The sequence below is a fragment of the Arachis ipaensis genome, chromosome B5 (assembly GCF_059453495.1).
Source record: "Arachis ipaensis isolate K30076 ecotype BB chromosome B5, ASM5945349v1, whole genome shotgun sequence".
Taxonomy (NCBI): domain Eukaryota; kingdom Viridiplantae; phylum Streptophyta; class Magnoliopsida; order Fabales; family Fabaceae; genus Arachis; species Arachis ipaensis.
The window spans coordinates 150657889-150679787 of NC_142440.1; the positions used below are offsets into that span (position 1 = coordinate 150657889).

General features: G+C 31.1%; 3 protein-coding genes across 4 annotated transcripts; 1 reads left to right on the plus strand and 2 right to left on the minus strand.

Moving 5' to 3' along the window:
* Nucleotides 1-31: 31 nt before the first annotated feature.
* Nucleotides 32-3827, minus strand: LOC107642145 (cation-dependent phenylpropanoid and flavonoid 8-O-methyltransferase 1-like). Of its 2 annotated transcripts, XM_088487810.1 has the most exons (6): nucleotides 3742-3827; nucleotides 3494-3566; nucleotides 2426-2505; nucleotides 2111-2255; nucleotides 1174-1305; nucleotides 32-672 (listed from the first exon to the last, which is right to left on the minus strand). In XM_088487810.1, exons 2-6 carry the CDS (start codon nucleotides 3539-3541, stop codon nucleotides 382-384), a joined length of 696 nt encoding a protein of 231 aa, XP_088343936.1. In that variant the 5' UTR covers nucleotides 3542-3566; nucleotides 3742-3827; the 3' UTR covers nucleotides 32-381. The 2 variants fall into 2 exon arrangements, with proteins under 2 accessions (XP_088343936.1, XP_016200938.1); XM_016345452.3 differs by lacking the exon at nucleotides 2426-2505 and having other exon boundaries at nucleotides 3742-3797.
* Nucleotides 3828-8958: 5131 nt separating this feature from the next.
* Nucleotides 8959-14599, minus strand: LOC107644471 (uncharacterized). The gene is made up of 7 exons (XM_016348336.3): nucleotides 14220-14599; nucleotides 13897-14029; nucleotides 13143-13246; nucleotides 12305-12476; nucleotides 12076-12216; nucleotides 11692-11926; nucleotides 8959-11606 (listed from the first exon to the last, which is right to left on the minus strand). The coding sequence occupies exons 1-7, from the start codon at nucleotides 14258-14260 to the stop codon at nucleotides 9160-9162; spliced, it is 3273 nt and encodes a 1090-aa protein (XP_016203822.1). The 5' UTR covers nucleotides 14261-14599; the 3' UTR covers nucleotides 8959-9159.
* Nucleotides 14600-17414: 2815 nt separating this feature from the next.
* LOC148566212 (uncharacterized) lies at nucleotides 17415-20965 on the plus strand. The gene is made up of 6 exons (XM_088487444.1): nucleotides 17415-19105; nucleotides 19263-19482; nucleotides 20054-20294; nucleotides 20386-20516; nucleotides 20592-20783; nucleotides 20834-20965. The coding sequence occupies exons 1-6, from the start codon at nucleotides 17415-17417 to the stop codon at nucleotides 20963-20965; spliced, it is 2607 nt and encodes an 868-aa protein (XP_088343570.1).
* The last annotated feature ends 934 nt before the right edge of the window (nucleotides 20966-21899 follow it).

Below are 21899 nucleotides of genomic sequence, written 5' to 3' on the forward strand. Positions count from 1 at the left end.
TTCATCATTTTCGTTTAACAGCAGGCCACAAACACGAAGCATACAACCTTATTTTGTTTGATATATATATGGTTACTACAAATCAATTATCCCATGGTTCAGTAGTAACTGTCTCTTAAGATTCTGTTATATGACACCACACGTACAAATGAAACATCATAGTACTAATAAGGTGGTCACCACATGAAGTTGTTAAACGAGAATCTTTAGATGATTTAACATGTTTGACTGAAATGTCATCTAACCGTTTTTATTTATCGTCTTCACATAAGACAATTTCATGTGAGTAACCATGTACTAATAATCAAATAACTCGTCGTTTTTATCCGTATATAGTTTATTAAGGTTTGACATTCAAAGTGAAAGTATGATTTAAGTATATCATGCAATGCGCCTGCAAATAGTGAGTCCGTCTCCGACAGAAGCAAGAGCGATCTCAACGCGTGGGTCTGTGGCGAGTGCGTCGTTGACTTCGATTAAAGCTTTTCGATATGGTCTGTGAGAAGCTTCAACATCCTCTTCAGGCCACACAACATATCCACCTAAGAGTGTGTCATCGTAGACAAGCAACCCACCAACCTTCACCAGATTTATGAGCCTCTCATGGTACTTCACATAGCTCCATTTGTCAGCATCAATGAAGGCGAAGTCATAAGTTCCCAAGTTTGAAGGCTACAACAAAAACATACCAAGAATATAAGAAGAAGAAGAAGAAATAATTAGTAAGTTTTTTTTTTTTTTTTTTTGTCTGGAAATCAAGGAAAGAAAAAGACAGAGTTAAATTATTAGAGGAACAAAGGTTATATGAGAAATTCTTTAAATGTTCTGTGAACAAATCAAGTCGTTTGCTTGCTCTATTCACTCTGTGTAAAAGCAATAAAAATGGAATTAGTTGAGATGACAAATTGATTATAAGTTAATTAATAGGTTTTGGGTTTAAGTTTTCAAAATAACAAAAGAAAAAATATATGGATATATATATAATAAATCATATTGCTATTATATATAGTATGAAAGTATGGATATAGATATCATTTTAAAAATAAATAAATTTACATTGTTGTATGACAAACAATGAATAATAAAAATTAAATGATTTGATTTGCTGCTAGAGCATATAAACCTTAATTTCTCACAAAACCTATGTTTCTCCAAGCAAAGAAAAATGCTTACATCTTGCAATAGTTTGTCCAAAATTGGCAGAGCTGGAGACTCTATAAAATCAATCTTGTGCTCTACTCCAGCCTTTTTGATGAATGGTAACCCAACCTCATAAGCTTTTCTGTCAATATCTATGGCTGTAATCTGCAATAATTATAACGTCTTTCTTTTATAAAAAGAAAATTGAAATATATATGCTGGATTTATTTTAAATTTAATTCATATAGGGAATGAATTCTCTCTTGTGAAAGATTTACAAGACTTAATAATTTCTTATCTTGACTATTAAATACTTTATTAAGCTTCCTTATTTGCTCAATGTCTAAAGCAATATCAAAACTATATTCTTATTTTGTTGTTTATATTGACATTTCATCTCAATTATAAACTATCTTATTTCCTACTATATTTATTCCTAACATAAGTAAGACGTTGAAGCAAGTAAAAAGATACTATAGCAAATTAAATAATAAGATAAATAAATATTGTTATAATTTCAAGTTTTATAAAATATAATAACCAGACGACTAAATAATAAACATAATAAATAAAATAGAAAACGATAAATAGATTTTAGCACCCTAACTTTTGAAAACCGTAAATACAAGCACGTGGACTTTTTAATTTATCAAACACAAAACGAGGTGTTTGTACTTTTGAAAAATATGAGTACATGTTTAAAAAATTTTATCATACCAAGTCTAAGCCACTAACTAATCAAAAATATAAAAATGTCCCTCACATTTTAAAACATGTAATATATAAGTTTCTCTCGATGACTTATTTGTCCTTGTATATTTTGGACAAAAGAACTTATATGTCTCACATTTTAAAAGATGAAAGACATTTTTGTATTTTCAATTAGTCAATAATTTATTTATCTTTGAATTAAAAAATTAGAAATCTATTTATTTTTTTCTCTAAATAAAATATAAAAAATTGTGCAAACCTTTCCATCAAGAGGAATGTTAAGAGCTGTAAGAAGAAGAGAGTAGCCAGTAAACACTCCAATTTCAATCGTCTTTTTGGCATTCAATAGCTTCAACAATATTGACAGTAGTTGGCCTGATTCAGGACTAGTACCCATGAAACCCCTAATAATAAATTTCGAAACTTTTTAGTATGAAAAATGATTTAAACTCTTTATCCTTCTAATTTTTAAATAGAAAAGGTTTTGAGCTTTTTTATCTTTTATATTTTTAAAAAATATTACATATATATAATTTTTATTCATTTAAGTATATTACATATATATGTTAGTAACCTAGGATAATTCTGAGTCAGTTCCCTCAGCTCTTTAAGAAGCTGTGGCTCGCGAGGGTAAACAGCAGTTTCCACTATATACTGTAAAAAAAAAAAAAAAATTACACATATTAAACCATTTTGTTAATAATAGAAAATTTTAGGCATAAATAAAATTTTGGTCTTTTATTTATTTATTTATTTATTTGATCCGGTAAAATTTAAATAGTAGTCTTGACAAGTAGAATTGTTATTGTGAAAAGACGTATTTATTGAAAATGTTATGTTAATACTTAATGGAATAAATTAAGCTAAGACAAAACTAAAATAGAAACATTTTAAATTTTATTGGACCAAAACTATAAAAGATTTATTATTAACCAAAATAAAAAAGCAATTAGTTTTTTTTTTTTTATAGAAACCAAAAAGTTGTTTAAACTGAAACTTTATTAATAGACATTACACTGATAAAATACCATAAATTTTTTTTATTAAAATTTATTAAATAAATATTTTTTTTATATCTTTAATGTATTGAATATATAATAAATTTTAAATTTTATTATTATTATTATTATTAATAAAATACATCTTTAAGATATAAAATAGCTAAATCCTTCTTAATTAATGGTTACTATTATATTATAAGTAGAAAAATAATTTAAGATTTTAAAATTGAAAATGCGACAATTATTTAAAAAAAATTGAAGTAATTATTATCTCAAAAAATCCAAACCAAATGACCATAAAATGAGGTTGATTTGGATTGGGTTTTGAATATGAAAGAAATTAATAAACATCTTTTCGCACAACAAATAATGTGAAGTTTTATAATAATAATAATATACTTAATAAATACATAGTTCAAAAACAATAAGTGTAAAGTTTTGGGAAATAAAAAATGAAAATAAAATCGTATGTTGAATGAAGTAAAGGAATGATCATTCAGGTTTTAAAATATTATAAATTAAATCGCTCCAAACCTTAGATTTATTCGTTTAATTTGATTCCATCTATCTTACTAATGATAATAACTATGTGAAATTGTGAACGAATCCAAAACAATACAATTGATATGATTTGTACAAACCTTTGCTAACTTTTCGCTCTGTAGTATGACTGGAGCATCGGAATCCATTGGTTCTTCTATGTTTTCCAGTTCTCTGCAATCCAAACATCATGTTCAAAACACCCTATTATACTAAATTAGCTAAACCATGTGCTAATAATTTCAAAACATTAATTACTTAGTTGCATAAATGAATAGAATTATTAATAGAAGAAAAAATACGTGAAAGATGAGAGAGTGTATTATAATATTTCAGTGACAACGCTTACACTTGAGAATCCTAGGATGTTGGAGAAGTATGTATTATAATCTGAGGATGAGAGTGTGAGTGTTAGTGTTATATATAGAGAGCAAGCTAGGGTGCCACTGACATTCAATTCAAAATTAGTACCACTTTAATTAATAGAATATTTTTAGAGCATTAATTTTGGTATTTTTAAAAAATAAATAAATTTAAAATTAAAATTTATATTCGAATTGATAAATGAAATAAAATTAGTATTATTTTAAAAAAATAATATCACTTTAACGTAAAACTAATAAAATCTTGTTATTTATATAATTATTCTTTTGATAGAATAATTAAAAATAATATAAAATTTTAATTAAAATTAAGACCAAATATTAAAATAATAAATTTTATTTTGTATTTTAAATTATTATTTATAATATATGATCACATTAATATTGATATATCATTTTATAAAATTTAAAATAAAATTCAACTTAAAGTTAATATTGGATATGCTCTTTAAGTATTAAATACAAATCATACACAGATACCAAAAGAATACAAATCATACGCATTAAGTTAGTCAATGGTTTATTATTAATTTAGTATTTAAAAGATTCAATCACAAATTTTTTTAAAAAATATTATTAATAAAATAATTTTTGAATGATTTAAAAATACAACAAAAATAATCAATAATTATTATATTTGTTATAAGTAACAAAATAAAATTTTGTATTTAGAAATGATTTATTTATTTGATTTGAATTTTTGTGGTCATATTTAAATAAATATTTAAAAATTAAATAAAAAATTTCAAAATAAAATTTCATTTTTAAAATTTTCTTTTATTTTTTGAAAAAATATGGTAATTTATAAAAGAAAATAAATCTTTTAAAAAAATTTACATGATATAAAATTATCAAATTTTAAAAATAAAAAAATTTTATATTTTTAATAATAATTGTAAAAAGTTACATTAAAATTTAATTTTTAAAATTTTTTTAAACTATATATAAAATATCTAATTTTTTTATCACATTTAAACAAAATTTATAAATATATTTGTCTTTTGTATTTTTAAAATTTTTTTTTTTAGCGACGTTAACTTTCAAATATTATTTTGTTAATTTTTTTTTTAAACGGTCAGATGAGGCGGCTTAGTTGAGAATGATAAAAGTCTTTTTTGAGTTTATTCTTACTTGTGTCCACCAAGATTTCTAGATCTATGCATCACACTGGTTGATTTTTTGCAATTTTTTGCAAGAAAAATCTTCCATTAATAATATTCTCTTGCACTGCGACGGTCACATCAAAATCAGGTGAAGTACCAAAAATACCTCTGACAAAATTTTGGTGCTAACAAGTAACAATTACACTACTTCTAAAAGAGCAAAATCATAAAAACATTTAAAAATAAAATAAAATGTGACAATAATAATTAATAAATACTTTTTAAATGACCTTAATATTTAATAATGATTATTGTATTTAATCTGAATTTCTGTAAAGATATTTAGATAATAATTTAACAAATATATAAAAAATCAAATTAAAATTTAATTTCCAGACTTCTTTATATTTTATTTTATAAAATTTTATGTCATCTATAAAAATAGCAAACAAATGTCATTTGGTATAAAATTACTAAATTTTAAAAATAAAAATTTCTCTATATTCATAAAAAATAGCATCAAGTTTCAAATTTTATAGCATTTTTTATGATACATATTTTATATTTGATTATTTTTTATCACATATTTAAACCTTTTAAAAACGCTTTTGTTGTTTTTATTTTTTAACTAAAGATTATTTTTAATTTATTGTTGATAAAATAAATCAACTAGAGAGAACCATTCTCCTATATAGAGATGGTAAAATTCTCTAAAATGCGGGATTTTTGCCGGAGCTGTCTCAAATGAAAATCTAATTGTAAAGGGGATAGAAGACGAAATTCTCCCAAGGAAGGTGCGGGGATTTGAGTGGGGATAAGAGAGAGACTCAAAATTCCTAATTCTTATTTGCATAAAATCTTTCTTTAATTCATAAATTTCCAATGTTATCCATACTCCATCCAATGGCCTATAAGAATATATTTTTAATATTTATTAAAAGAATTTATTGTATTATTATAAAAATTAAAAAAAATATACTATATTATTATTACTATAAGATTCTTATTACTATACTATATTATTTGGTCTATTTTAAAATTATATTATATACAACTCTTATTATTATTACTTTATTTCTTAATTTTTTATACAAATTATTAAAAATTACTCCAAAAAAATTTAAATTTGGCACATCTTTTTTATTAAATATATTTAAATATATTATAATTATAAAATTAATTCATAACTTTATATTATATTTTTGGTGTTATTCAAATTTATTTTTAAAATTTTTTTAATTATTTACAAACAATGAAAACAATAAAGATGTAAATTTGTACGATTCTAATATAAAAAACTTATGTTTTTTTTAATAAATGAATTCAAATTCCTAAAAATAATAATCTATAATCTAATTTATATTCTATTTTTGTTGAATAATTATATAAAATTATATATAAATTATTAAATAAATATTTTATAAAATATTTTTAATGTAAAATACTTTAAATTTAACATTGGTATATATATTATCCAAGAGAAAAGCTCTACAACCAAGTAAAATACCTAATCAAGTAAGTTGTTATAAAAAGTTTTAAATTTTCGGATATGCTTTTCTTCTTCACCTTTATTAGTGTTACTATTTAGCTTCTTCTTCTCCTTCTCATTTTTTCTCACCTTTCTCTTTTGCTATCATTGTCGTCGTCTTCACCACCTCCTACTCCTCTCTTTTTTTTGTTTGAATTTCTTCTCCTCCTTCTTCTCCATCTTCTTCATCATCGTCATTATCATCATCGTTATCGTGATTGTCGTCATCGTCGTCTTTTTCTTATATGTATAGCAGTTTAAATTCAAAATGCACCGAAATTCCTTAACGATGACGACACACAAAAAACTCACTTTAAAACAAGCTCAAACCAAGTGCACCTTATTTAAATCTAGAATACACCGAAATTACTTAATGATAACTCAAAACTCTTCCTCATTTTTCATTATCATCATCATCTTCTTTTTCTTTTTTTCTTATTCATCTTTTCCTACTTTTTTTACCTTCTCATGATTCTTCTTTTTTTATTCTCTTAATAAGAATAAAAATAAAAAAAAATCAAATAAAAAAGAAGAAGTACATAATGATGCAAAATCGGTAGGAAGAGAAAGAACTTATATTCATTCAACTAAATAAAATTGCAATTTATTCAAGTCTAATATGAAAAATAATACTCCAAAACATAGTTGTAAGAATCAAACTAGATCAGCAAATTAGACCTTAATTTGATTCGGTTTGATATTATGACTGTTTAAAGATAAAAATCGATCAAAATCATTCGAACCGTGTCTAAACCGGTCAAAATTTGCAAAATTTCTTGAGGTGGGATTTAAGAAGAAGAAAAAAAAAAGAAGGAGAAGAACTTATAATGATGCAAAATCAGTAGGAAGAAGAAGAACTTATATTCATTCAACTAAATAAAATTGTAATTTATTCAAGTCTAATATGAAAAATAATACTCTAAAACATAGTTGTAAGAATTAAATTAGACCAATAAATTAAACCCTAATCCAATCTGATTTGATATTCTGACCGTTTAAAGATAAAAATCAGTCAAAATCATTCGAATCGTGTTCAAACCGGTCAAAGTTTGCAAAATTTCTTGAGGTGGGATTCATGTCAAAACCCACACTAAAAAAGATTTAAGCATGCCTGTAGCCACTGAGCTACAGTGTGTTTCACTAAATTATGTGTGTTTAAATATATTACATGTCAAACAGCTATGATTAAATTGGACCCTTTTTTTTGTCAGAATATTGCTATTTTTTTAAACTAGATATTGTTGAATTTTTTTTTGTGATGGAAAAATAACATGTTGGACTTGTTTAATTGTTTTATTTATTAGAAAAAATAAAATTAAAAAAATTTAAACATTTATTTTTTAGAGACCATAAACAATAATTTTTATTTATCGATTTCAATTGGACAAACAAATTACATGGTTATTTACCTATGAATAATATAATGTAATAGGTATAACTTAATTAATAAATTTTTAAAATAAAAAATTAATTAATTTAATATAAAAATAAAATAAAAATTACTTGTTATGAGAAAAAATTACATAAAAGTTAATATAGTTCATGGATTGTTATTATTGTGTCAAATTAAAATATTATTGTAGTAACACTGACTAATTTTTATCTTTATACTAGTTATTTTTAGAATTTGAGACTTAATTATTCTTAAAATATCAGTAAATATATATATTTCAAATTTTAATTTTATATTTTTTATTTATATAGGACTGGTTCTATCAGTTCAACTAGTAATCTATCGGTTGAACTAATAAACCAATAAACCAGTAACTTAATCGGTTCGATTCTGACAATTATGCTCTTAAAAGAAGAAATAAGAACAATAGAAAAAAAAAAAGAAAGAAATAAAAAAGAAGAAAAAATGCAGCATTAAATAAGATATTTTGTGCTTTTGTAACAAAATTTTGGTGTCAAAATTAAAAAATTTATGTGTTATTATTAAGAAATTTGTGTTGTTTTTCTGATAAATTCTGCATAATTCATAACTCTTCCTCCTCCTTCTCATTTTATGCCACTACTACTTTTTATTTTTTTTTTCTTCTTTCATCTTCTTATTTTATTTTTTCATAATTCTTCTTATTTCACTCTCTTAAGAAGAATAAAATCGCAAAAAAGAAGAAAAAAAAAAGAACAAGTAACTGCACCTGAGGAAGAGGAGTAAAAGAAGAAACAAAAATAAAACGCAGCAATAACAATACCAATAGAAAGAAGAGGCGCACTAAGAAATACAAAAAAATGCGAAGAAGAACAGCGTGATTTCACCTTAATGTTGTGAGTAAATTTTGTTGAATTTAGACCAACTTAATAAACTTAATTACCAAAAAAAACTAAGATGTATAACAAAACTCATTATCTAATTAATCTCTAAACAATATTAAACAATATTAGACTATATTATACAATAAAGTCCCATTCTAGAATATATAAAGTCAAGAGAACATGCATCATACATGCTAAGTTGCTAACACGTTTCCCAGTTACCCATCTAGGCATTATAATCACCGCTTATGAAATATGAATTTTTCTTGTATTTTCAGGGCTGGTTCGTAAGAATATTTGATGAATTCTGTGACTCAATTTATACAACAAAAATACCATGTGACATCTATGTTCCTCAAGTAATTTGAATATTAAACTCACGCATCTATGTATACCAATACCAGTACAAGCTGTAAAAAGAATGATGAACCACTAAGGAGTACTATATAGTATATACTGAGTGTGGCTACGCAACTAATATGCAAAGCAAACAAAATTTATTGGCGACCCTTTCTAAGAGACATGAAATGAGCAGCAAAGGAGTCATAGTCAGGTAGCTTTGGATGAACATGACCAGCCTTCTCCTTACTATCTGCTTCAGAACTTCCACCTTTTGAAGCCTCTTGCTCCTCACCATAATCTTGCATCACTTTCTTAGGAAGAGAACTTGAAGGTTGCACACTGGTGGATGATCTAGGCTCAGAACTTGCTCGATTTTCGGAGCTATTCATGGATGAGGCCTCTTCATTTTCACTCTCCTGAGAAGCTCTAGTAGATTTCCATCCAAGTTTTGTACGAGTAGTCGCAGTTTTCGAGGGAACAGATGTTCTTCGTGATGCTCCGCTACCAGGACGAGCAGAACTAGCTAAATTTTGTTTAGGCTGTTCATCCTCAGAACTACTATCATCAGAATCAAAGTATGTCTTTGATTTCTTTTTTGTCTCACTCTGCCCCATCCGAATACGAGGTTCGTAAGTACTAGTCAGAGGCTGCTGCGAGTTTGAAGACAGTTCAAAGTTATCAGACTCAGAAAAAGTGCTCTGTGTTCTCAAACCCACACTTCTGTTTCCAGTGCTCGCTTCCCTTGAATCCGAACTGACTAAAGTCCTTGCAGTAGGCAAAGATCTTTCATTCCGGATCGACATGTCATCTGGTGGAGATTGAACCCTATTCAATGTACCCTTAACATAAGGTGGTCGACTATAACCCTTGTTGCGAAAACCACCCCTCAATGTTCCATAGTTTAATTCCCTGGCACTTCCTATTTCAGATTCCTGAAAACTTTCAGTATCAATGGAAGTGTTTGGTGACTGTGATGCATGGATATTTGCCTTAAGATCCGAATCCAATACAGAGCTTCTTTCCCTTGAAGATGGCTGACTGGTTGGTGAGTCATTGTTGCCAAAGTTCTTCCCTGAAACACTAGCAATATCCGCCTTTCTCTCAAAATGCTCTTCCAGAGTATCCGAACCAAATGAAGATGGTGATAATAACCTAGGATTTCTGTCAGAACCTGCAGTCTTATCAGTTCTTGATGAAGACCCTAAAGCCCCAAGCTTTGTACTGTGATCAACACCAGAATTTACATAACCGAAATTCCCGGGAACCTTAGAATTGACTAAATTCACCTCACTATCTGAACCCGAGTCATCGTAATCATCAAAAGTGACAGGCAACATGTCTTCTTTTTCAGAAGAAACTGCAGACTTAGTCAATCCTTCAGAAAACGTAGATAAGTGTGACTGTGAACTATAAATTGGCACTTCCTCATTAATATCTTGTCCATGGCTCCAAGAATTTCTCTTTTCTAATGAATCAGTATGTGACTTGCTATCCGGAGATGGGAAGAATACTGTATTGGGTTTTTCATCAAACTCAAATTTATAATCATCATCCTCTGATCCATAATTATCAAATACAACGGAAGTATCTTTATAAGAACTTGTTTCCATGGTGTTCCCTTCACCAGTGACAAACCGATCTTCCACATCTTTACTGACCCTTCCCCAGCCACTCAGATTCAAACTATCATGGCGATCATCACTCGGAGAAATGAGGTGAGAAGAGGAAGCTTGTCTAGATTTTCTATCTGTACTTGCATCACCAAAATCATAATTGTCTTCAGTCTTCAAATCACTATCACCATGCAGTTTAGTTACAAAATCTGCTTCAGTTCTGCTTTCCTGCCTTTTTGTTCTCACATCACGGAAGTCACTGCTCCCTTGCTCAAATGAGTGATGCTGATTTATGTCAGCCATTTGAGACCTGCTAGCAAATGGATTATCATCAAAAGCACTAGCAGATGACAATGATGCGGACTGCACATGTTTCATTGCATTCTCTTGACTATTCCTGTAATATTCATTGGGAGCTCCTCCCATGTTATCTTGATCTCTGGCACTATTTTTTTCATTTTTCATGCCAGAACTGCTTCTATGGAAGGTGCTATAAGCAGAGTTTGTAGAAAGGTGTTCATCATCAAAAGCACTAGCAGATGTCAATGATGCAGACTGCACATGTTTCGTTACATTCTCTTGATTATTCCTGTAATATTCATTGCGCATTCCTACCGAGTTATTTTGCTCTCTTGTATTAATTTTTTCATTGTTCATCCCAGAACTGCCTCTATGGAAGGTGGTATACGCAGAACCTGTAGAAAGGTGTTTGTCATCATTAAAAGAATATTCTTGAGGTACTTCATCTCTTAGCTGGCTTCTGGGAGAACTATGTGATTCACTTGAATGCTGCCTTGCTACATTTTCACGACTTGAAAGTTCCGCAGCTGCTCTTGCAGCCATGCTTGCACGCTCCGCAGATTCTGCTGCTGCCTGTGCAGCAGAGGCAGCATCCTTAAATTCCATATTCCAATTCTGCTTTACAGTAGGAAAAGCACTCCTGTTTTCAGAATATGAATCTCTATAATGCATTTCTTGATTTCCAGTTCCTATCAGAAAGGACAACAAATATTTAGGTAATAGACAAAACACAAGGCCTGAAATATATCCACAGTTATTGCCTTAAACATATACCTGAAGGCATAATTTTGGGATCAGACATGCCTGATGGTCTCGACTGATTTCCAGTGTCCTTTCTAGTAGCATCACTTGTATTCTGTGCATCCAAACCTGTTGGTCTATCATATACTGGTTTAAATTGTGAGGAAGCCTGTACGATAGGAGGACCCTTTTCATCACGAACAGCTGCTGGAACATGGACTTGAGAAGGTTCTGCATAAGTTGCCTTCTCAAAAGTGTTTGGCCCAGCCTTAACATATAAATAATAATAAAAGAAAAGTCAATAACAACCCTTACTCCATTTGGTGGAGTTGGCTAAAATAATTAAATACTGTAAAAACAATAAAAAATAACAAACTCAAATTTCATATAATAAATTAAAGAAAATAAACAGCATACCAACAAGTCTTGAGAAGGCTTTACATCATTTTCTCCAAATGACTTGGGTTCCCATTTGATATTATGTTCTTCAGCAATTGCAGACAGTATTTTTATTTTGGTTGGACCATCGGGTGCTTTGGCAGACAATTTCTCAACCAACTGAAACAAAACCATTTTATTAGAGGGATGAAAAAAAAGGCTGAGAAAATTTGATCCTATCAAACTTTGGACGGGTAGAAAAACTTGCCAAGCGATTTACACCACAGTCAGGGCGTAATTCAACAGCTGCCGATGCAAATTCTTTCCCATACTTCACTGTAAGATGCTTCCGCACATCTACGAGCTCAGGTAAGTCTGCACATCTTGGACATGCAAATATTACACTTGAAATTGCTTCCTTTAAATCGATGGGACAGTTTCTGGAAAAGAAGAAAAAACAAATCAACACCAAAAGTTCTGCAAATCGTGCCAAATATTACCAAACGAACCTTAAAGGTGACACTAGAATGCTGCATAATTAGTTGAACATGATTTTTTATCCAGGGCCTCTGCTAGTATATGAAAGCAACATTGTTGTCAAAAAGATTATAATTTGTGCAAGGGCATAATATTAATATCTTTTAATATATAATGATAAAAGATCATTGATAAAAGGACTGAGATAGTAGTGAGAACACATTTTGGCCCAAGGGTTTACCTTATACTAGGATGCCATAACCTCTTGTTTACTTAATTGCATTTACTAATCTTTATTCGAATAATTTCCTATATCTACAATCGGAGCCTAGCTTGACTAGAACCACCTAAACAATCATCTGTTACTCTTTAGCACATAATAGAATTAGATTCTCCTATTCTAATCACCATTTTTCTTGAAAAAGCCTAACAAAATAATGATACAGGAAAACTTAATCATATTTCCCGGATGAAGAATGATATGAAGTCTCTGGAAGATCAACTAGAATAGATATATCAAGTGACATGGCCTTAATGATGTAGACTTTCCCGCATTAAAAGAATAAATGAAAAACTTAGAAATGTAGGCAAAGTATAACAGAAAATATTATTTGAGAGGTTTCAAATACTTTTGTGACTCGATCATTGGCAAGCGTGCAGCAATAAGTTCACAGTATATCTCAATAAGATCATAAGCTGCCATCGTCTTCTCTTCCCTGACAACATGTTCAACCTAAGCACAAAACAGAAGACACGTCAAGGAAAGCAAAAGATAGAAAATAAAAAGGTGAAATTTCCTGAATTATATCGCGCTACATTTCTGTTGTATCAGCATGTATAGCTTCCAGTAATTTCAGCAAACAGGTAATGTGGAAGGATCAAATATCATGAACAAGAAAAGACAAGACTCCATGATCAGTTTTACTGTTTATCCAGTGATTCTTTTACTAGTACATATAGAAGTAACATTTTATTTGAACTGATCACTTAATAAACTTTTGAATCTGATGCTTTGATTCTGTTTCAGAGCAACTAAACTGTGAAATGAAAGTCTCAGTTTATGTATGTATATATATAGCTAGCAATAGTAGGCTACATGTTCAAAGAACACTAAATGGATTAAGGAGCTTGCTGCTGTAACAACATTTCAGCTCTGTTTCGTTCATAATTCATAAGTAGTGAATCCAATATCTCAATACCATTATCTCCATCTCTCCCCTTATTTACTTTAATCTAAATAAATTTCTTCTTTTTATCAAACTAGAAAAAATCCTAACTGTGCTATCTTACACCAAATTTAACAAATAGAGAAAAACAACAGCAGCAACAACAATAGTAAATGAATGAAACATATTCTCAAATGAAATTCCTCAAGATTATTACCCTTATTCTAGCAGTTTGATCTTGACCAGACTCAAGCAACTGAGCTAGTTCCCTCTTAAGCTGCCTAACTTGCGCTTCTCTCTTATTCTTCAGAAGCTTTATCCTCGAAACCGCAAGCTTCAATGCAGTTTTGCTGCACCAAAACCATAATCCAAATTCAAATTACTCAAAACTCAGAATCCAAACACAAACAAACAAACAAACAAACAAACAAACAAAAAAACCACCTCCACTAAAAAGAGAAATTAAAAGATTACTGATTCATATGAAAAAAAAATAAACAAAAAGAAAGAAAATTGAAACTGATTTCGAGTTACTCGTACCACTTTGCAGGCTTGAAGCTTCTATGCAACATAGAAGACATAGTTTCTGCAGGGATTAATCAACGATGAAGATGAAGACTCTAATTACTAACTGTAATTCTACCTATCTGATATATTATAAGAAAGGGAATCACTTTCGAATTGTGCTTTGTACAAAAATGAAATTGATGATTAAGAGATTAGAATTAAAATAATATATGTGGAAGATAGAGAATGAAAAGAATGGATCTTGCAGGCGAAGGAAAGAGTAATTTTTGTTACAATTAGGGGAAAAAAAAAATTTGAAGTTTCGTCGAAAGACGACAATGGAATCCTTATTGGAAGAAACCTTTTTCTTCCTACGCTATTAATAGCGCGTAATTGCGTGCGAGAAGGTCCATGGAAATGAAACGAAATCAGCAAATTTATTTATCAGATTTTTTTTTTAATTTTTATATTTACACATGTATTTAATTATTTATTGTTATATTAATAAAAATAGTTATTTTTTACAATAAATATGTGAATGATCATTTAAACAATTGACATGAACATGATTAAATGATCCTATAAAATAGTTTTAAATTAATTTTTTTTTATTAACAAACCAAATTTTGAGAGTCAAAGTGATCGCCTTTTTCCTGCTTTTTTTTTCTTTTCAATTTTGATGTGGTTCTCTACTTTTCTTCTTAGTTCTTCCTATTGAAAGTTAGGTTAGAAGTTAGAACCTGAACGGACCAGCACATTAAATATTTTAGGGGGCAATTATATATTGGCTCCTAAAATTGTTAATTTAATAGTAACAGCGATGACTACAACTAATGGCTTACCTGTGATGTGATGTGATGTCGACCGTTTTGATAGGGTAATTAACAATAATTAATCATGAAAATGGGTACTTTTTCCTCTTGTATGATTAAGAAAGAATAAGGTAGCGTGTGTTTTGTTTTGAGGTATTGAGATAAAGATGAAAATATTGAGATTTAGTATCATATTTGTTGGTTTAATTTAAAAATTGATACTAAAATTTTTGTTTTTGTTTTCAAAATTTTAGTATTTCAGTAATTTTAAAAAGTAGAGATATATAGGACTAAAATTTTTAGAGATAGAGACTGAAATTTTAATAACATTTTATACTTAAAATATCTTCATTTCAATTAATTAATTTTAATTTTATTTTTTGTACAAATTAAATTAGAGTTTCATTCTTGTTTCAATTATTATCTCTTATCTTACACCAAATAGAATATTAATATATATTTTAATATCTGTCTCTTAATTTTTGTCTCTTAGTCTCAATTTTTCCATCTTTATCTCCCTATCAAACTCTACTAAGAGTTTAGATTTGCTTCTTTTTATTGTGGTGACTGGTGAATAGAATTTTGCATGGTTAATTGTATATTTATTTATACTATTTCTTCCATTTACTGTTGGTCTTTGGAAAGAACGTTAATGTTTCAAAAGTTTTATAGATAATTCAAGCAGAACACATTATTATAATTAGATAGAGTAAATGATGTAATATTGACAATGAAAAGTATTACATTATCAATGTAATTCCCCCCCCCCCCCCAAATAGTTTAGACAATTCATTCTCTCAATAGAAATGTAGACTTGACGATACATACATGCTTACTTTCATTCTTTCAAATTTTTTATTTTTATTTTTAAATTTTCAAAGTCTACAGCAACTATATTAATTAATTTAGTTTAGAAAACCCACGCGTCATATTAATGGTTAAATGTAGGGTATATATGGCTCGGTTTGTTCTAGTATGTAGATCCGACTCAAGTTCGAACATTTTATGAGTTAATTTAGTGTAATTTTATTATATGTAAAATTGGATAAAAATTTCAAAAATAAACTGTTATTATTTAGAGTCGAATTCGAATAAAAACGAATCTGATTTTACTTCGTCTTATATGCACCCTAAAAAAATTAAAAAATATATATTTTAAATTAATTTTAATATTATGTTATATTAATTATAGATTTATTATTTTATTTTTAATCATACTTAATTAAATTAAAAAATAAATAAAAAAATACAAATTAAAATTTATAAATAAATTTAAATTTAAATTTAAATATTAATTTTTTGATAATAAATATTTTTTTATAAATAAATATATCATAATTTTTTGATATAAAATTTATTAAAATTCGAATTTTACCGATGTAAATCTGATTTTAATATGAGTAAAAAATAATATAATTTTACTGAATTTAAAATCGAATAAAGACAAACCCGTGTTTCACCCAATTTATGTACCGCCTAGATAAATGTATGATCTAACCTCGGCCACATGCTTCCTTGTCCCAGAAAGCTAAATCATGTCACCGTCTCTTTCAATTATTTATTATATTACTGCAAGTCGCTATGCCTCTCCCAAACTAGAGATCTGAGTCCATCAAATGAATATTAGATAGTTAGATGTTAGATCCTTGTAAGAAGGAATCGTCTATTGTGGAAAAATTTGAAATTGGTTTTTAATGGATCAGGTGAGTATATTTCAATTTAGTATTTTTTAGGGTAAAGTATAAATTAGTTTCTTATATTTTGTTTTTTTTCTGTTTTAGTTTTTAAGGTTTAAAATATTTTATGAGTAAAGTACTATTTCTACTCATGAAAATTGAAAACGCTAACAAATCTACCTACAAAAGAAAGAAACTACTAAATATAACTATCATTCGTGATATTTGTGGGACGAAACTAATCAAGCTTTATTCCTGGCGTTGACTCCGTTAGTAATGCTACCTACGTGGCACTTCACGGCATGACAAGACTTCATACGTGGAAATTGTAATTACAATTATCTAAAAATATAATTGGATTTCAAAATTTTAATTTTTTTAAAAAAAAAAAGGAAAATTAGAATTGAACAGTTATCAAAGGTACACTTCTTTGCGCATTTCACATAACAGAGGGTAGAGCCTTAAGAATAAATTGTTCATCTTCTCCACTCACAGAAAACTTCCGGTGCCGACGATAATCTCCGTGTTGAAGAGAGGGTGCTTGTTGGTGTGGATCGTGTCAGCTATTTGAATTGCGTGGTGTTATCCATAGGTAAGTAGTAACCTTTGATCTCTCTACCTCATGGTTTTCTGAATTTTCGGTGCATGGTTGTGGATATGAGGTTTTTATTAGGGTGTCTTTGTAGTAGCTATGATGTGGTTGTGAATTGGTTTTGTTTTCTGTATATGTATGTTTGCAGATGGCAACTATCCACATTACGTTAGTCATTAGTTACAGAGAAAAATTTGAAAAGGATGATGATGGCAAACTGGCATATGTTGGGGGTGAGAAAACAGAGATTGAACGAGTGAATGTGGATACCCTTAATAAGTTCTTCATGAATGACTTAGTAAATGATATAGGGTACACTGATGTGAGCGAGCTTTACTGGCTTGAACCTGGGAAGGAATTGGATGGTGGGTTGAAGTTGCTTAGACTAGACATGGATGTGGTGACTATGTACGAAGTAGTCATTACTAATGGGAGGAGAGTTGAGGTGTTCACTGAGCATCTAGTAAACCTTCCTGAGTTCATAGAAAAAAACAATGAACCTGAACCAGAGGTTGAGATATTAACTGTTAATAGGACCCCAGTCAAGCACAGAATCAAACAGTGTGTTAGGAGACCCCCAACCCCAAAGAAGAAGGGAAAGAGACTGGTGAAATCGAGTGAGACTGTAGGAGGTGCGCCTGGACCGGATGCTCAAACAGAGGATGATGTGCTAGACAAAGACGTCTATCCTACCACAAGAAACACACAACAACCAAATATAAGCAATGATCAATCAAATATACCCACCCATTCACCAAAGTTAACCTTCGAAGAGGCACCAAGGATCATCCAGCTCCCAAATGCACCCACCGAACCCAATTTACCTCCATATCAACCGCTGGAGAAGACTCCTCCACACCCTGAACAACCAAATGTGTCAGCTGCAAGTGAAGAAATTGGACACCGAATTTCAGTTTCTGCAGAGTCAGTGGCTCCCACTGTTGATAAAGGGCCTGCAGAATCTGTTGAAGTTTTCACACAGTACATCACACAGCCTTGTCAAGAACCAAAGTCTCAGGAGCAGAGCATACAAAATGAAAAGGAAACACCCGGTAGTGGTAGTCAACCCAACAATTCACAGCCCGAATCAGATATAAATCCAGATATGGGTGGTGGTAGTCAAAAGAAGAGGAAGAGACGATCAACAGTTAGGCCTCCACCTTCAGAGCAAACCTTCATACCTAACCAGGATCCAAACAAGCATCCTTCAGTTTTTATACCTGTGGAGGGTGAAGATATGTCGGAGGCAAGTACAAGGATGCATTGTTACGAGTCGGAAGAGCTGGATTCTGTTGCAAGTGATGATGAAGGCAGTCAGCAGGCAGCATTTTCTCAAGCGAATCCAGATGCTCCAGTAAGGGAAGTAAGGTTGGAGCTTGGCATGGAGTTTGAAAATCTGGACCATTTCAAGAAGGCAGTTAGGAAGTTCAACATCAACATAGGGCGAAGCATATTCTTTCCAAGAGTGGATTCAACTAGGTGTAAGGCCATATGTTATAACGAGAGTTGTCTGTGGCAGATATACTGTGCAAAACGATTGTATCCATTAAGCTTTCAGGTGAAGACGTTTGTGAATGAACATACCTGCAGCAGAGTTAATAAGAATAAATCTGTAGATGGTAAATGGGTTGTAGAGGAGCTTGAGGACAAGATCCGTGATCATCCAGACATGACTCAATGGCAGGCACAAGATTTTTTCAAGAAGGAGTATGACGTGATTGTGAACGAGAGGAAGATATACAGGGCTATGGTGAAGGCGAAAGAACTAATAGAAGGGTCAGAAATAGCTCAGTATGCAGCTCTTAGGGACTATGCTAATGAAATTACCCTGGCTCCACTGTGAGGATTAGTATTGATTATGTTGAAGGAACTGGGCATAAATTCAAAAGGATATATATATATATATATATATATATATATATATATATATATATATATATATATATATATATATATGCTTGGAAGGGTGTAAAAAGGGTTTTTCAGTTGGCTACAGGCCTTTTATAGGGTTAGATGGAACTTTTCTAAAGGGATACTACCCTGGCCAGTTGTTGACTGCAATCGGCCACGATGCCAATAACCACATATACCCTATATCATATGCTGTTGTGGAGTGCGAATGCAAGGATAGCTGGAAATGGTTTCTCGAACTCCTCCAAGAAGACTTAGGTGACGCTGCAATCAATGGAATCAACTTCATGTCAGACATGCAGAAGGTAATGACTAAATTCTTATTCTCTGTGTATGTCTTCATTATTAGCTTTTTACAATGTATTGTGCATACCTACTGATGTCATAGTTATTGTCCTTCATAGGGTATAATCATATAGTTGTTTTACTTTTCTCAACTAGGGCCTCATCCCTGCTATGCGTGAGGTGAATCTAGGAGCACATCATATATTTTGTGCTATGCACATATAGCAGAACTTTAGAAAACAGTGGGGGGATACAGAATTGAAAATGTCAATGTGGAGATGTGTCAAGGCCACAACCTCTCAAGAGTTCAATGTTGTATTAGATAGGATCAAACGGGTTAATCCCCATGCTTGGGAGTATCTGAACAGGATCCCTCCAAGTCAATGAAGTAGGAGTGGTTTTAGCGAATACCCAAAGTCTGACAATTACACGAACAACAACTGTGAATCATTCAATTCTAGGATCAAGAAAATGAGAGGAAAGCCTATTATAACTATGCTGGAAGAGGTGAGGTGTTATATGATGAGCATCATTGCAAGAAACAAGAAGGCGTTGGTGGGATATAACTGAGTAATCACTCCTGTGCAGTAGAGTAGGCTGGAAAAAGAGAAAAAGGAGAGCAACAAGTGGCGGCCGTTTCCCACCGGAGATGATCCTGGAAATGTGTACGAAGTACAGTGCCTCCCACATAAGGTTATGGTGGATATAGGAAAGAGGACTTGTTCCTGCAGGTTTTGGCAACTGACTGGCTTGCCGTATAGGCATGCATGTGCTGCCCTGCATACCAGAATAGGAGGCCAGAGGAACATGCACACAATTGGCTCTCTATGGGGCATATAATAGCACATACCAGTTTGTCATCCAACCTGTTCCTAGTCAAGAATACTGGTAGCATGTCGATCTACCTCCTATATTACCCCCAGTATACAAGAAGCAGATTGGGAGACCAAAGTTGAAAAGAGACAAAAAGAACGACACCCCAAAAGAACCCATCCCAAATCCTCATAGGCCCCCCAGAAAGTATGGCCCTATCACATGCAAGTACTGCCTAAAGGTAAACCATAATCCGTATGCTTACATTATTTGTGCTTTGAATTTCCACGTTTATTTCATGATATATGTATTGTAGACTAGACACAACAGTCGTAGTTGTTCCAAGAAGAAGGAGGCAATGGCTGGGAGTGCTGGGGGACAAAGTTCAAGTCAACACCCAGCTGCTGATGATGATGAAGAGGAGGCGGCAAGACTAGAGGAGATGTTCTGGGAGAAAACTCTGAAAGCTGTTGAAGCAGCTGAAGCAGCAGCATCTCAGCCACCACCTGTAAGTCTAGTGATATATTTTACAACTTCATTTTACAAGTTCTGTTTAAGCAAATCACTCATATATGTCTACTGTTGTACGATACCACCCCAGTTCCTCAACCCGTTCCTAATCCAGTCAGGCCTCCTTCAACTAGGCCACCAACTGCAAAAAAGCAATCAAAGAAGAAGAAGAATCTGTGAAGACCACCACCAACTACTCAGCAACCACGATCTGCTCCAGCTATTGTCAGGCCAATAACACCAACTACTACTAGTCCATCACCCCTGGCCTCTGATGTGTCCCCCACTGTGACACCTCAAACCATGCAAGGGGTCAACAACTGCACACTTGAAAGAAGGGTCAAGCGGAAGCAGCAACTCCACTCCAAATCCATGAAGCAAGAGTCTTTATATTATGTTTTTTTTGTACTGTCCATGGCAGTTTATCTTACAATTATTGGATATGTCACATACTATACCTTCAATTGCTTATGTTTTGATTTTCGGTATGGGTGCATACTCGTAGTTGATAACTCATACCTATAACTTGAACAATTCAGTAACTCAATTACTGCGTACTTATGAGGTTATTTTGTCCGTGTTTCATGTTATTTTAGAACAGAACGTAAACAAGAATTGCAATTAGTACTGGATAATTTCTGCAAGTTACATATCTTATAAGACTCTATTTGACATTTTCTGGATTTCAGATGTCTACAAATGACAGACTCAAAATCGAGCATGGATATTTTTGTCCTTATCTAACACTAACAACTACTTAGGCTCAAAACCTCCTGAGAATTAGATACAAAGTGCACACAACGTTACATACCACCACCATTGACATAATCACAAGCCAAAACCTAAGTTTACTAACTTCAGCTTCAAACCTCCCTAATCTCATGAGCATTTTCACTTCAGCCTCAGCCTCATTTAAGTTTTCCTGCATCTTTCTTTCTGACAGTGCTCTCCTCAAATCCTCTCACTGTCTTTCGATTTCGTCTACCCATGCAAAGAAGTTGCAGTCCGAATTCTATCCATGGCAAAAAAAAACTAAAATCAGATACACATTCAACTCACACAGAACAGGGTGTACAACGGGTTACCTTCCAATTGGGACAACGGACGAACCACC

Excerpts from the sequence above, each read along its gene's own strand:
- LOC107642145 (XM_088487810.1), bottom strand. The coding sequence starts at position 3,541 with ATGGATTCCGATGCTCCAGTCATACTACAGAGCGAAAAGTTAGCAAAG. Across the intron at positions 1,306-2,110 it reads ACATTCCTCTTGATGGAAAG|ATTACAGCCATAGATATTGA; the intron begins GTTTGCACAATT and ends TAATTATTGCAG. Across the intron at positions 673-1,173 it reads TGGACAAACTATTGCAAGAT|CCTTCAAACTTGGGAACTTA; the intron begins GTAAGCATTTTT and ends TTTTTGTTGTAG.
- LOC107644471 (XM_016348336.3), bottom strand. The coding sequence starts at position 14,260 with ATGTCTTCTATGTTGCATAGAAGCTTCAAGCCTGCAAAGTG. Across the intron at positions 13,247-13,896 it reads ATCAAACTGCTAGAATAAGG|GTTGAACATGTTGTCAGGGA; the intron begins GTAATAATCTTG and ends TTTTGTGCTTAG. Across the intron at positions 11,607-11,691 it reads TCCCAAAATTATGCCTTCAG|GAACTGGAAATCAAGAAATG; the intron begins GTATATGTTTAA and ends CCTTTCTGATAG.
- LOC148566212 (XM_088487444.1), top strand. The coding sequence starts at position 17,415 with ATGGCAACTATCCACATTACGTTAGTCATTAGTTACAGAGAAAAATTT. Across the intron at positions 20,517-20,591 it reads CATGCAAGTACTGCCTAAAG|ACTAGACACAACAGTCGTAG; the intron begins GTAAACCATAAT and ends TATGTATTGTAG. Across the intron at positions 20,784-20,833 it reads CAGCATCTCAGCCACCACCT|CAAATCACTCATATATGTCT; the intron begins GTAAGTCTAGTG and ends GTTCTGTTTAAG.